The sequence below is a fragment of the Vespula pensylvanica genome, chromosome 1 (assembly GCF_014466175.1).
Source record: "Vespula pensylvanica isolate Volc-1 chromosome 1, ASM1446617v1, whole genome shotgun sequence".
NCBI classification, from domain to species: Eukaryota; Metazoa; Arthropoda; class Insecta; order Hymenoptera; family Vespidae; genus Vespula; species Vespula pensylvanica.
In genome coordinates this window covers 14,280,386-14,295,330 of record NC_057685.1, presented here as the reverse complement: position 1 = coordinate 14,295,330, position 14,945 = coordinate 14,280,386, and the positions used below count along the sequence as shown (strand labels likewise).

The following is a 14,945-nucleotide window of genomic DNA, read 5'->3' as shown; positions in this document are numbered from 1 at the left end:
CTTCTCTCTTGGCGTGCGACTACTAAAAAAAAGATAACCTCGATGAAAATCGAACGTTCGAGTTTGCGACTCGAAAGACTCTCTTACTTGAGTTTCTCGACTCGACGACCTTGAGTTAATTAATCTCACGAATAATTCATCGGGGAAATTCTATACAATACAACGATGGAAACAAAGAAAGTTCGTCGATTTAAATGCTAAACTCGTAGGATCAAGGATTATGATACGATATCTCTCAATGTTATAGGGGCATCTGTGAATCTAAGTACATGGTGTCTAACTGTGACCGTCTATACCCGAATATAATGACTTTTTTTTTCTAATTTTATCTATCTACCTATTTTTCTCTTCTTCTCACCTCTTCTTTCTCTTTCTCCCTCCATTTTACATAAACGCTTGCGAGCACTAATAAGAAGGCTAAGTCTTCCGGTAAAAGTTTCTAAGAGACGAACCCAAGTGGTCGGTGGTGCAAACGTTATTACACGATACTTTTCTTCCATACGTTCCGTTCTGAACGTTCATGATTGACGGCAGCATAAATCTTTGTAATAATTAACGTCGTTGCGGAAGAACTCGGATGCGTCCGGTCGTTAAGCAAAATGCATTAACAATATATCTCATGTGGGTGAAGGTAGAAAAGTAATTATATATGCAGTCGCGGCATTTGAAATTGTACGAAGGACTTGTTGGCTTCCTTCTTCGTTAGTAGTACATAATTCAACTTTTCATAGAATCAACGCAAAACACGGCCATTATTTTATATATATATATATATATATATATGTATGTATATGTATATATACATACATATATATCACGTCTAATCTATAATAAACCGATCTAATCTATAATCTAATCGCTTATCTAACATAACACTCGTATCCTACGTTATTTCAAGACTTTCTTAACATTTCAAGTCAAAAGTTTTGCGAAAGACTTACATTCTATGCGGATTAATTTAAAATATCTGTGTATTTGATATTTCGAACAAAAATCAGATTGTTTCTTATTTTCTTTTCTTCCTTCCTTTTTTTTTGTGTCGAATATAACGACGAATGTCGCTTGGTGGTACTCATACATAAATACATATAACATTATCAATATATGTAGGTATAACATCACCGAGAGTCTCTTCCGGAGAGTTATGCAGATGCTTACTACAGGCAATCGTCGAACAAAAGGATCGCGAATGAAAATGGCACTCGAGCAAATCGAGGGTGAATGCGCGACTGGTCGTGACCGTAATACGGCCTTCTGAATTTTACGGAGTTAAAACGTTCGTAAGAATAATAATATCGTATAATTATCTATAACAATACCGAGAACGGTCCAAGTTTACGTTGTTTAAAGGACACAAACAAATATTTTTTTACGTGCTCGAGATATATACGTAAGCAACTACATATCAGCACTTTTTTTTTTATAATGCCCTCTCGCGATCGTATTTTCTTTGTCAGCAGCGTACGTACTTACGTATGTATGTATATTTATGTACGTCTCGACAATAACATTGCAAAAAGTCGAAAGCAAAATGAACTAAAATGTTACACGATTGAAAATCATATTACAATCAAAATCCTCTACTGTATTATTCATCTTATAATACGTTAAATGCGCATTTCTTTTTAATACTCGTTTCGATCAAGCTGCAACGAGACGAGTCTAACAAAGTCACACTTTTCTAGCTTCTCTAATCTTGCATCCAAGTAACGTCGTCATCCATGACCTAGCCCCGACCGAGACCCTAATGACTTCGAAGCTATCTACGATTTCATCGATTTCGCAACCTAAGAGAAATAGAAAATTAAAACGAATGGTCAATTTTAACTTTTGTGCCACGAACGAGTAAGGCTGGTAGGGACCTTTCGAGAATACGTTCGAGATAAGCTTCTTTGTTCTTGTTTTCTTATTTCTCTTTCGTTTTTTGTGTCGGCGAACGTTGGACCGGAGGCAGAAAGGAGGTAAGAAGAAGGGTGGTAGGGAGAAACGGGAGGGAGGGAGAGAGAGAGAGAGAGAGAGAGAGAGAGAGAGAGAGAGAGAGAGAGAGAGAGAGAGAGAGAGAGAAAGAAAGAGGAAAAAAGGTTGGAGGGCGTAGGTCGTAAAATAATATCGGCACGCAAAGGTCCGACCTCGATCTCACGGTAGGAACAAGTTTTCTCATCGTCGAATCCCAAAATGCCGATGGGTCGGTCCCAGGGAGGCTCTAATCAAACGGAATTATTCTTCGTGGTCGAGAAAACGATATTCGGAACGACTTTCGAAGGCGTTTCGACCAACGGAGAAATTACGTCACTCTTATTTTACGACACTTTCAATAATCCTTTCTACATAAAAGTTTCTCCTTTCCTTATTCGCAAAACGTTATGCGCTCAAAATATTAACCTGAAATAATTACACGCGTATATATATATAAATACATGTGTGTGTGTGTGTGTGTGTGTGTGTAAGTACGTACGTATGTATATCATTCCTAATCGCAAATATTCTTTTTTCTCATTTCTACAAAACTAATGATTATTTAAATATTAACAATAGGAACGACTTTGATATCTTGTGAACGAACGAAAATATCGCGATAATTTTCAGTCGAGTCTTTCGATTCGGAAAGAAGAGGAGAAAAACAAGATTAATAAAAAAAAAAAAAAGAAGAAAGAAAAAGAAAAGATCGTATATTATAAGATCGTTACGAAGCTGGAATTCAAAGATTCAGATAGTCTTGAAAAACCGGTTGAAGAAGTAAGAAACGAGAATATTTCCTTTGGTTTTCACTATTTTCGAGGACAAGGAAGAACGGTGTCGTGTACGACATGGAGGAAGAAGAAGACGAAGACGACGAAGAAGAAGAAGACGAAGAAGAAGAGTCTCGAATCGGTCGGTGTCGCTCACTTACCGTGCGAAAGGCTGTTCCTCGACTTCGTAGAGTTCCTCGAGGGTCTGCTTCGAGAGAAGCCTCTCCAGTCTCTCGGGCGTGGGAGCGAGGTGCCCCGGGATGCTGGTAGGTTCGAACAGGCCGTCCGCGGTCATGGCGCCGCGCGACTCCTAAGAATCTTTCCTCGTGTGTACGTTGCTACGTCGTCTAGAGATACGCGCGCGCGCGCGCGTTCCGGCGTGCGTGTACTTGCCGACGACGACAATATGTGCGTGTGTGTCGTGTCGTTATTCGTGCGTAAAGTGTGCGTGCGTGTATATATGTATGTATGTATGTATGTATGTATGTATGTATGTATGTGTGGTATGTCTCTTCCGTGGCACAGAGAGTAAGTTACAAAAGGGACAAAATAAATCCGTCGACCTCGTGGCACGAGAAACGGAGCGTCTCGTGTTGGTCCGTCGTAACCGAACCGGAAACAACGCACTTTCCTAAATAAACCGATCACAGTAGGCTATACGTTAGTACGTATAGATGTTTGTATATGTATACATATATATATATATATTTATACACACGTATACTTGTTTATCGGACGCGTGTTGACCTTAACTAGGAATTAATATCCGAGTGCACAAAAGAACGATAAAGCGAGATGGAGGAGAAATACGCGCTCCGTCACCACGTTTTCTCACGAAGACCTTTTTTCGCGGCGTCAGCGTAACAAGGAACGAGGAGGCATCACGTCACTGTCGCGAAGAACGGATCTCGAACCAGGAGGAGGCATCTCTTTTCTTCTTCTTCTACTACTATTTCTTTTTCTTTTTCTTCTTCTTCTTTTTCTTCTTCTTCTTTCTATACACCACCACCTGCTCTCCTTCTGTCTTCTTTTAATATAAGCTTTCCAAAGAACGGAAGCGAGTAGTTAGTTTTAACTCGTAGATAACTTTCCTTCGTGATAAAACGAAAAAGGATAAGCGTGCTCGCAACGAGGGCGAGTCGCACACCGTATATCTTTCGTATTAGCCGAGGCACGCGCCTTACAGCCGTGCGAGCTTTCCAGCACGCAACCACCTCGCGCGACGGTCGAACGACGATTGAACGGCGAGCCGCCGAACGCCGACTCCCCACTCTTCCTTCTGCCGTGCGGTACGCCACCGGAGTGGGGGTTCAACGCTCGCCGGCGACACCGAACGTAACCGAAGTTTACCGAACATTAGCCGAACGTTTTCGCGCGAACTACGAACCCTCCCCGACTTCTCCTCCTTCTTCGAGACGCGCGTTCTCGTCTTCTTCTGTTGCTTCTTCTTTTTCTTCTTTTTTCTTTTCTTCCTCCTCCTACTTCACTCTTCTTCTTTCTCTTCTTATCGTGTCGTGCGATGACTCCGCGAATCGTTCCTCAACTTTTTTCTCGTTCTCCCTTCTTCTCGATTTCTACGTGACGAATTAACGCGATCTCTCCTAGGTATAGATATACTTTATATATATATATATATATTTCTAGTTTATCTATTTTGCCAAGAGACGAGATTCTACGACTACGATCGATACTAGCGTCTCTTTAAAAGGCCGACCAGAATCCTCTTTAGTATTCACGGCTGTTTGCATTTCGTCGCAGCTGCCGACCGAGACGATTTTGATAAATAATTTCGTAGCTCGTTGTAACGACAACCTAGGGTCGTCTTGTAATTAGTTAGCCGAAAAATTGTTTTCTGGTCAAGCTGGTCGAATTGAAATCGTTCTTTTAAAAGAAGAAAATATTTTTATTCGGTCGAACACCGATGATTATTTCTGTTGAGAGAGAACACGAGATACGGTAGGACGCGACGGGATCTTGTCAACCACCTTGCATGATTATGGCGAGCCAGCATGAATAATGGAATGTATAATTTATAGGTTTCCGAGCGAAAGAGAAGCGACGATGCGAAGAAAGAGAGGGACCAGAGTTAATCCTTCTCTCTCTCTCTCTTCTTCTTCTTCTTCTTCTTCTTCTTCTTCTCCTTCTTCTCCTCTCTTTGGTTATATGCAAGCGCTTATATTATCGATCTCCTAATAAGTCGGTGCAGCTTTCAATGCCAAGATAAATTAGGTAATATCGATAACGATAACCGTTGTCTTCTCTAGCTATGACGCAAATACATAAGCACGATAACGTAATAAACGGATTCAATAATAATTAGGATGCTTATATGTCGACGACCATGAGCGACTTCGCTTATCATTGTGTTTATCGTTATTCAGCACATATTTTAATGCTATTAAAAATACGGAGATACTTGCTTGCTTGCGTCTTACTTGCGATGAAGCTGTTGCTTATATATATATATATATATTTTTTTTTCTTTCTTTCTTTTTTAACTTTTTTCTTTCTTTTTCTTTTTTTTTCTTTTCGTTAAATCGCTTCTCGCTGACGATCCTTTGTTTCGCGAAGAAGGATTCAACGTCTACGTTGACGTAAACGACGTCTATAAGTTGCAAAGTTTACGTATCACGGCTCGCATTGAGCGATAAGAAATGTTCGATTCGAAGTGTTGTCCCCGGTGCGTGTACATTCTAACAGATCGCAACGCGTGCGCGAACGGACGAATTACGAGGGACTTTACGTACTTGTGTCGTCTCTACGAGTTTGCTCGATATTTACGACGGAAAATAAGATTCCGTTGGCCGTACTCGAATCTTAATGATTCGAGGACGCGAATGAAAACGATAGGGAAACTGATATATACTAGGTATGTTATGTAGAGATATACATATATACGTATGTATATACACGTAGAAACACAAAGAGACGACGTTATTTTGGATCGATATTTTTGGCCTCGATCGCGGTCATCCGAAGGATCAAGGATGGTGTAGAAGAGAACGTCGACGTTTCATGAGTCTTCAGAATACTTCTAGCAGAGTTACGGGAGGTCAATTTAGATGGTTCGACGATTTATCGAAATATTATTGACCGAATGAACGTGCGTAGTTCTCTACGTGGATGGCTCTCTTTGAAAATTATTTTTAGAAAGTGTAATAACCTGAGAATGAGAGAAATCAAAGGGGCATATATATATATACATATATATATATATATATATATATATATATATATATAGAGAGAGAGAGAGAGAGAGAGAGAGAGAGAGAGAAAGAAAGAGAAAGATTTCATTGAAAATATTAATAATAATTAATAAAACTTTACGGTACAAACCAGATTCGTATAACATAGAAAACAGTATCGCCAGGTGTCCCACGATGGTATCCGTGCGACACGAAGCAAGAAAGTTTCAACGAGCGAACGAAAAACGAAATAAGATATCGTATTACTGTCTACTTAAGCAAACACGTTTTATATGTGACCCTCTAAAGAAGAAGAGCCACTTTGAAAGCTATCATTTCATTTTTTTTTTCTTTTCGATCGATCGAACCTACGGTACTCCAATTAAAAGCTTTACATAGGACATCTGAAAAAATAAAAAGATCAATATCTCGTGTAATAACGTTATTCTACTTTCTACGGCGAATCTATACTATTATCATGGACGATGACGTTTTTCAAGTTAGTTTCTCGAACGACCTTCGCACAATACCGATAAGTTTAGTACTCGTGAGGCAATAAGGAACAAGCATGACGATAGTACAGGTGATTCATCGAGGCGAGTCTCTCACGTTGTACAACCAGTTCCCTCTCATCTCTCTCTCTCTCTCTCTCTCTCTCTCTCTCTCTCTTTCTCCTTTCTCTATCTCTACTATCTCCTTCTCTCTCTCTCTCTCTCTCTCTTTAGAATCGCAATCGTAATCGACGATACTCCGGCGTGTTTTGCCGGCGCGGATTATCGAGGCACGGCTAAATAAAACAGTGTTTCCTTCTTCGAGGCCGATTTCACGGATATTCGAGACCATTAATACACCCGGTTGGTAACATCTCGACTCCTGGCGATAATTAGCTCTACCCTGGAATTAACTCAGCTCGATACGCCGAAGGAAGGAAGCCGTTTCAGTACGTCGGTGAATCGCTCTACTCTAAGGACTACCATAGTCCTTCTCTATCTCTTTCTTTCTTTCTTTCTTCCTTTACATGGGAAACGATATTTCTAACAACGTTGCACGCGTCTACCGTAGATCTATCGAAAGAGTGAGAGAGATATATGTATATATATAATATGTATGTATGTATCAATATATGAGAAAGTACATTGATATCGTAGGTCTGTGACCTCTGCAAAACGAAGATGGACCCCCTTGGGATCGTTAAGTTCGTTGATTCCATGAATCGATTTAATACGCTCGTATAATTCGATTAAATATTTCCTATAAAGCCTTTAGAAAATGTTAATTACTCTATGTTACGCTCATTATGTTTATGTTTCGTTCACCGGATCGTGAAAACGATGTTTCCTATCTACCTATATACATATATACAACACACACATATACATACACACGCAGATACGCATACAGTTTAATTTAACTTCAAAACGACAAAGCATCTCCAGTCCAGCTTGATTTCAGTTTGATTATACGACTTAAAGCAGACTTATTTTTAGCGTGGAAATGTTAACACGTAATTGTTTTATCTGAAGAACGGACTACGTCGAACATAGCTTTCGAATTACATCATTCGTTCAGCAGAAACATTTCTGCTTGGCGACACGATGTTCTTTCTTCTTTTACGCGTTACTTCGAGCAACTTCATTCGTAGAGAGAAGTTTATCCGGCTCATTAAGCTTATCCGGTAAACTGCACTTCGACGTAATGAAACAGATCGATCCGATAGTAAATCTGAACGATTCTTCGTACGATGTAAATACATACGTACATACATACATACATACATACATAGATACACACACACATACGATCACATTTCGGAACTTTCGCGAGTACATTCGTATACGATCAGTCTTCCTTATAAATCAGTCGTCTGACAGTAATTTAAGATAATCCTAGCGTACTATATTTTACTGAAGAGACGTACTGAATCGGTATACCTTCCTCGCATGTGTTTAGAACACGACTAACTGCTACCACTACGTATATATCTATAATGTTACTGAGACGATTGTAATTGCTTCTAACCTGTACACGTTTAATAATACATATTTCTTTGAATTACCTTTATGTATGCTCACTTTTTATCATACATCCGTCCAGGTGGATTCAACTCGCATTAAAATCATTATATTAACTGTCCTCGACAACGACGGTCAAGACGATAATGATGATGATAATTATGACGACGACGACGACGACGACGACGACGACGACGACGTTGATGATGATGAAAATGATGATGACGATGATGAAAAAAAGTGTAAACTATTTGATCGAGAGAGTAGAGCACGAGAAGAAATTTCTCATTTATCGTTGTAGAAAAACGTCGAAATGTTGCATTGAAAAAAAAAAAAAAAAAACAAACAAACAAAAAGAAAGAAAAAAAAGAAAGGAAGAAGAAGAGAGAAAAAAAGAAACAAGCGAATCAAAAAGCCACGTAAACGATATTTAATGCGAACTTATTTAAAACATTTGACTGATGAGGAATGATAAAAGCACGTTTCGCGATATAGAGACGATAAATTTAAAAACGTGGCTCGAGGAAAAGATACTACGAACGTTTGCATTTTACTTTTCCAAGAATACGTACTTACTTACACGGCCGTTATCATTATGGTAGAAGGATTCGTTTGTGAGACTTAAGAAGAGAAAGATAGAAAGAGAGAGAGAAAGAGAGAGAGAGAATCAGTGGCACTCTTTCCAGACTTTCAGGTCCCAGAAAGGCGGAAGTAGTCGCGCGAAAAACGTTCTTTTATTTTCCACCGTCAAAGAACTCATTAGCCCTAATGGTGAGCCGAAGAGAAGAGGCTGGCTCTTCGTGCTCACGACTCTTCGTGCTGTTCTGCTCGATCCAGAGACAAAGAGGATCGCGAATCCTCTATTCCACTATTCCTTTTTCCTCTTTCTGCTTTACCATCATCTTTCCAATTTCACCGACACTAGAAATTCCTACGAAATAGTAGCCAGTCTCTTCTATTTTTCTTTTTCTTCCTTCCTTCCTTTCTTTCTTTCTTTTTCTATTCTTCTTCTTATTTTTAATTTAGACCAACAAAGATCGAAAGAAATCAACGAGGAAAATAGCCGGAGACTATACTCGTCGTCTCTTATTTTTCAAAAATGAACGACGGCTTACATGGAAAGAGTTTTCTCGGAGGAATTCAAAGATAATAAGAAAAGAAGAAAGAAGAAAGAAAAAAAAAAGAAAAGGGAGGACCGAATCCCAGTAACTTTCCCTCCTACGCAACAGGCAAAGAAAGAACAGAAAGGAGAGGTCCGGGAGAGCCTTTCTAATTCGTTCAAGGAGTACTATGTTTTCTCGTCAGTTAGTAATGCTACTAACGGAGTCGTAAGAGTGTTTCCTAGCCCCCTCAACGCGTTTCCTAGCCGAGCAAGCAGCCTTCTCTAGCAACCTTCTCTAAAGCAGCGTTGCCTACCGGCACGGGGCAAGGACGGCCGAGGCCGAGTCGCTACGAGACTACGCCAACATGGAAGGAAGGAAGGCGTTCGTTGCGTGCCGAGAGCGTCGAACGACGACGACAACGACGAAGAAGAAGAAGACGAAGACGAAGACGACGATGACGACGAAGGAAAGGAGAAAGAAGAGAAAGAGGAGAAGAGGGAAACAAGTGGAAACGGAGGATACCGATCAACTTGCTCTAAGCAAGAGCGCTAACACCGCTGAGTCTCCTTTTCCATGATAAAAATGGTAGAGATGTGTTGCTATCCCACGAAATGAATCTTTTAATGGATTTCCGCGTTCGATCCTTCACTCGAACTCGGTTACTCCGGATTACGTTGCTGGCACGTACCAATGGCGTTAGGATTACGTATAGTTTCTACTCCGAAGACACAAGAATGCATGTAACTTCTCGCCTCTTTTATTTTATAGACGCGAAACGTTATTACGCGGTATATGTGTGTTTGTCTGTTGGAGAGAATGTGATCGTGTGTGTGTGTAGGTAGGTATGTAACGTACGGCCTCGATACTTCAGTTCAAAGATGACAGGGACACGACGCGTACTCGTTGTTCGCTTTCTTACTCCCACTTATGCTATACAATATCTATCTGTCTGTCCATCTACCTATCCTTCGCGACGATAATGTGTGCCACGAATCTGGGTTATTCGACAAAGTCGATAGAAAGGAATTATAATATATGTACCTACTTCCTTTACATGTAGAATAAGTAATTTTGCGGAAGAGATACGTGGGAAAGAAAAAATACTACTACTAAGCCATATGTGCGCGCGTGTGTATATGTTTGGAACATATATGTTTGGAACGACGCTTTCGATATTTTCTGGTTTGCTTTCCCTACTTCTTTTTTTCTTTTTTTTTTTTTTTTTGGAAAGAACGACGCGTCCATCGAACATTGTCGATTTTTTTTCGACTATACGAACATTCATCATAACTCACTTCACTTGCCTGTCCCTTTTAGAGATTCTAAAAGCTCTTGATAAACATCTGCGGTAAAGGATCTCTCTCTCTCTCTCTCTCTTTCTCTCTTATTGTCTCTTTTCTTTTCTTTTTTTTTTCTTTCTTCTTCCAGACCTCACTGACATTTCAGCTTCCTCTTTTAACAGTCCTCTTCTAACCACGATAAGAATTCGAAAAATCTCGAACGTTCTTTCTCGACGGAAGGGAAAACGGCAATTTCCTTTCTGATTTCTCACGAGAACAAACGAGAGAAGATTCTCACCGAATCGAATTTACTTGGGATTCTTCGATTTTCCGTGATTTTCCGATTCTTCGAAAATCGATGTTATTTCCTGCGGTAAATGTTTCAATAAAACGATTGATCGAGAGAAGGAAGAAGAGGGAGGGAGGTGGATGGAAAATAGAGGAGGAGAGACGTGTAATATAAAATTCGATCGAGAGAGAAAGAAAAAGACAGAGATAAAGAGAAAGATAAAGAGAAAGAGAAAAAGAGAAATAGAGAAAGAGAAAGAAAGAAAGAAAGAAAGAAAGAAAGAAAGAAAGAAAAAGACAGAGAGAGAGAGAGAGAGAGAGAGAGAGAGAGAGAGAGAGAGAAAGAAGAGACAGAGAGAGAAAAGATGGAGCAAGTTGGATGGATGGAAGGAAGGAAGGTGTAGATCGGTAGGTCTCGAGAACGTAATTCAGCGAGAAAACGCACGGCCGACGGTTTCCCGCGCTATTACATCCATTATACTTTTTATGGACGGTCAGGAATGCTCGTATTTCCAACGGCGCGCGAGGATTCCGGTGTGCCACTCGGGAAGAGGGAACCGCGGATGCTGCGAGCGCGCTTTAGTAAACGAACGAGTGAGAAAGAGAAGGATCCTTCAGTGGTATCTTTCGCAAAAGACGTCTTGTCGTAGAAAGATTCTGGTTCTCGCTTTTAAAAGGAGAAATACGAATTGTCGAATGACATCAAGCTAGTCGTCGAACGATTGGCTCGAATTACGCGTGACCGTAGTACGTCCTTTAGTGATGTGAGAGATAGAGAGAGAAAGAGAGAGAGAGAGAAAGAGAGAGAGAGAGAGAGAGGGAGAGAGATAGAAAGAGGGTAGCACTTAACAGGCAAGGAAGAACAGATGGCCGATCCGTGCGTGCCGAGCACAGTGTCGAATGATCCTACGACACGCACGGTTTTATCCCTTTTGATGCTTCTTTTCATTCTCTCCCTTCCTCTCTCTCTCTCTCTCTCTCTCTCTCTCTCTCTCTCTCTCTCTCTCTCGTTGTTTCACTTTCTCTTTATTCGGAGCAATTGGTGTCAATCGAAAATACGTAGGTACGTATGGACGTGAGATTAACCACGATTATTTACTCTTCTAAGAGATATTTAGAATAATATAATACAAAGAATATCTTCGTTCGCAGGGACGAAGGTGAATAAAAGAAAATGTCCCTGAATATTCTAATCCTCGAATTTTAGTCGAAATATTGTTAAGATATATCTGGAAAATTGTTAGAACTTTTCGAAAAAAAAAATATATATATATATATAAGTGTGTATGTATGTATATATATATATTTGACGGATGCATTTTAACATCGAGCTGACACTATGCTCCATTGAAAACGATCGACCATGCGGTTTAGATCCTCAACGCGAGGCACATTCTCGTTTCTCTTTTTAAACGGACGAGGACAAAGACGGTCAGTTCGAAAACCAGGACGAAGACCACGTGTCCTCAGGTTAATATCGCTTTCACTGGTTACCCTCGTCAAGAGAAGATGACTCATTCCCAAAGGGAAAACGGTTCGAGTCCACGAGAGTACGCGTGACTTTTTTCATTATCTTCCTTGCCAATATCTTTATCGAGAAAGGAAGATTTCTGATGGACCGTTTGTCTTTACGGATGACAACGACCAAATAAAGTAACAGAAGAAAAAGAGGAGAGAGAGAGAGAGAGAGAGAGAGAGAGAGAGAGAGAAAGGAAATAAAAATATCGACTAAAGTTGACCCCATCTTATCGCGAAGCTTTCTATCCTCTATCAAAGAAGATACATAATCGTCGATCAAAGTAAACGAAAGATAAGATTGTCCTAGAGAACATTCTGTTACAATCCTTGGAACAATCGAATCATTTTTGTTACGCTCTACTACGTAAATAAAAAGTGTTCGGTATGGAAGATGATGAAAAAAAAAAAAAAAAAAAAAGAAAAAATGGGAAAACGAAAAAGAAGAAAAAGAGAATCACGAAAAAAGAATCACCGCGTGACGAAGAACATCGACGTGTCATCCTTACGTAAATATTATATATATCGTATTTATAAATATACTTTTATACCGGCACGTGCTAGCACGAGGCAAGAACGACAAACGGAGGGTAGTTTAGCTTATATTTTACAAAGGACTTAATTGCATCGCTCGTGGTATGGATTATACGGCTCGATGAACTCGAGATGGTTAGTTAGCTCTTCTCGAATACGTGTCGATGCGTTTGCCTCGCTCTCTGGAGAGTCATCGCGGGGAGATACGTACGATAGGGGACATTCAGGAAGATTGCCACCGCAATTTCCGAGTCACGTCAATGGACAAAGAGAAAGAGAGAGAAAGAAAGAAAGAAAGGAAGGAAGAAAGAAAGAGAGAGAGAGAGAGAGAGAGAGAGAGAGAGAGAGAGAGAGAAAGAAAGAAAGAAAATTTCCGTAATTTGCGGCCAATGTTACTTTCGAGTAATCTCCTGAAGAACTGCCACCGCACTAAGAAATATTTGTTTACGTGACTGGTCGTTTCTTACTTCGATCGATCTTCTACAGCATACTTATCTTCACGAATCGAGATATTTAAAAATCGGAGAAATCATTGTGAAGCATTCGGGAGCAACGTGTAGAGTCATGCTCGTGATGTAAAACTCGTTCCATTTTCCGAAATTACCGAGCCTCGCTGAGATAATGTCCATTTAGAACGAACGAGAAATACTCGACGTTCCTTCGACGAATGTGCAGGTATACTGAACAGAGAGAGAGAGAGAGAAAGAGAGAGAGAGAGAGAGAGAGAGAGAGAGAGAGAGAGAGAGAGAGAGACTGACGAGAGAAAGAGAGAGAAAGAGAGAGAAAATAGAAAAAAGTGTGCTCGAACCAGGACCGCCGTATCGTTTCCAACGTGCTCGTCGTGACGAACGAAAGAGGTAGTCTGGCAAAAAAAAAGAACAAAAAGAAAAAAAAATATCGTTGTCTCTCCCTTTTGTGTCAAACCCTCCTCAGTAACGTACATACGTACAAACGTATGTACGTATACATGAGTAGAGATAACTCGCCTCGTCAAAGCGAGGAAAATGCATTTATTTCGCTACCTTTACATCAAAGACTTCTTTTTTAACGTCATCGGGTGCACACGTTTCTGTCCTTCTCCCTCTGAACGTTTGACAACGTTTTCCAGAAAAATAGACAACGAGAGATCTTTTTCTAATAAAAACTGACAACGAGAAAAGAGAAAATTCCTATGTTTCGATTCTACGTAAGTTCGACAAAATTTATAGTCAAAAATAAAGTTATCTATAACATCGACGCCGTCAAGTTCGAAGACGACAATGACGTCGACGTGAACAACGACTTTCGATTTCGTCCGACGTTCCTTCTCAAGGTCGCGTCCATTCTTCGTTCCGACGTACGCGTGGAAAGTTTCTCCTTTTGACGATTGCGCACTCTCGGTGTTTATTATTTTTATTCATACGGAATGACAATCATCGATCACGGCGCAATCGGCAACGATTTATTATTCTCCGCTCGGTCGACGCGTTCCTTTTTTTCTTTCGTCGCGCTTAACGGTATGATGCAACGAAAGAAATCGGCCGATACGTTCTACGGGAAGATGCGTACTACGTTCGCTCTACTTGCCGGAAACACGATTACTATACGGTTAAGGGTAACGTTTTCAAGGACGTTCTATCCGACCGTTTTCTCGTTTTTTTTTCGTGTTTTTCGTTTCTCGAATATGCAGCAGATATCGTTGCAGAGAAAAGAGTTCGATCAAATTTCCTTTAACTTTTAGTTCCGGATAAGAACATAATTGCGAATAAAATAAATAATTCAACGATGATAGAAAAAAATTGATAGGAGTTAACAATAGGCAAGAAAATAAAAACGCATATTATTTTACGTCGATTAATCTTCTTCGCATGCTCGTAAAGGAATCTTTGGGTTTATGATCGAGCATATACAACTCGGTTCGGAGATTACACAAGTCCGTAGTTTTTCTTAAGGACTTACTTAGGACGAGGTACAGGACGATGACTACCTACTGTAACGTTTAAGACCCCCCGAGAATACCAAGAAGAACGTGGCCTTCGAGGTCGCAAAGGGTCGGACTCGAAACAGTCTCCGTCGTTCGTGATAAGAGCGCGTGCTTTCAGCCGTGCAACCATCTATTCAGTGTAGTAATTTGCCTCTTGGCTCGAGTAGAGTATGTGTAGGGTCGCTCCTTTGAAATTATCGTCTAGACCAGGACCCGCGTTTAAAAATAGATCCTCGCTAGAAGATAAAAGTCCGACAGAAAAGAGATGGAGAGAGAGAGAGAGAGAGAGAGAGAGAGAGAGAGAGAGAGAGAGAGAGAGAGAGAGAGAGAGACGAG

At 40.3% G+C, this 14,945-nt stretch overlaps 1 protein-coding gene across 1 annotated transcript in view; it reads right to left on the bottom strand.

Moving 5' to 3' along the window:
• Positions 1–3,983, bottom strand: part of LOC122627301 (serine/threonine-protein kinase 17B-like) — a 79,953-nt gene extending 75,970 nt beyond the window's left edge. The window contains exons 1-2 of the mRNA XM_043808367.1: positions 3,448–3,983; positions 2,891–3,360 (exon numbers count right to left, since the gene is read on the bottom strand). Of these exons, the coding sequence (XP_043664302.1) occupies positions 2,891–3,024 (134 nt within the window). The 5' untranslated portion in view covers positions 3,025–3,360; positions 3,448–3,983. The remainder of the gene's footprint in view (positions 1–2,890; positions 3,361–3,447) is intronic.
• Positions 3,984–14,945: the final 10,962 nt, after the last annotated feature.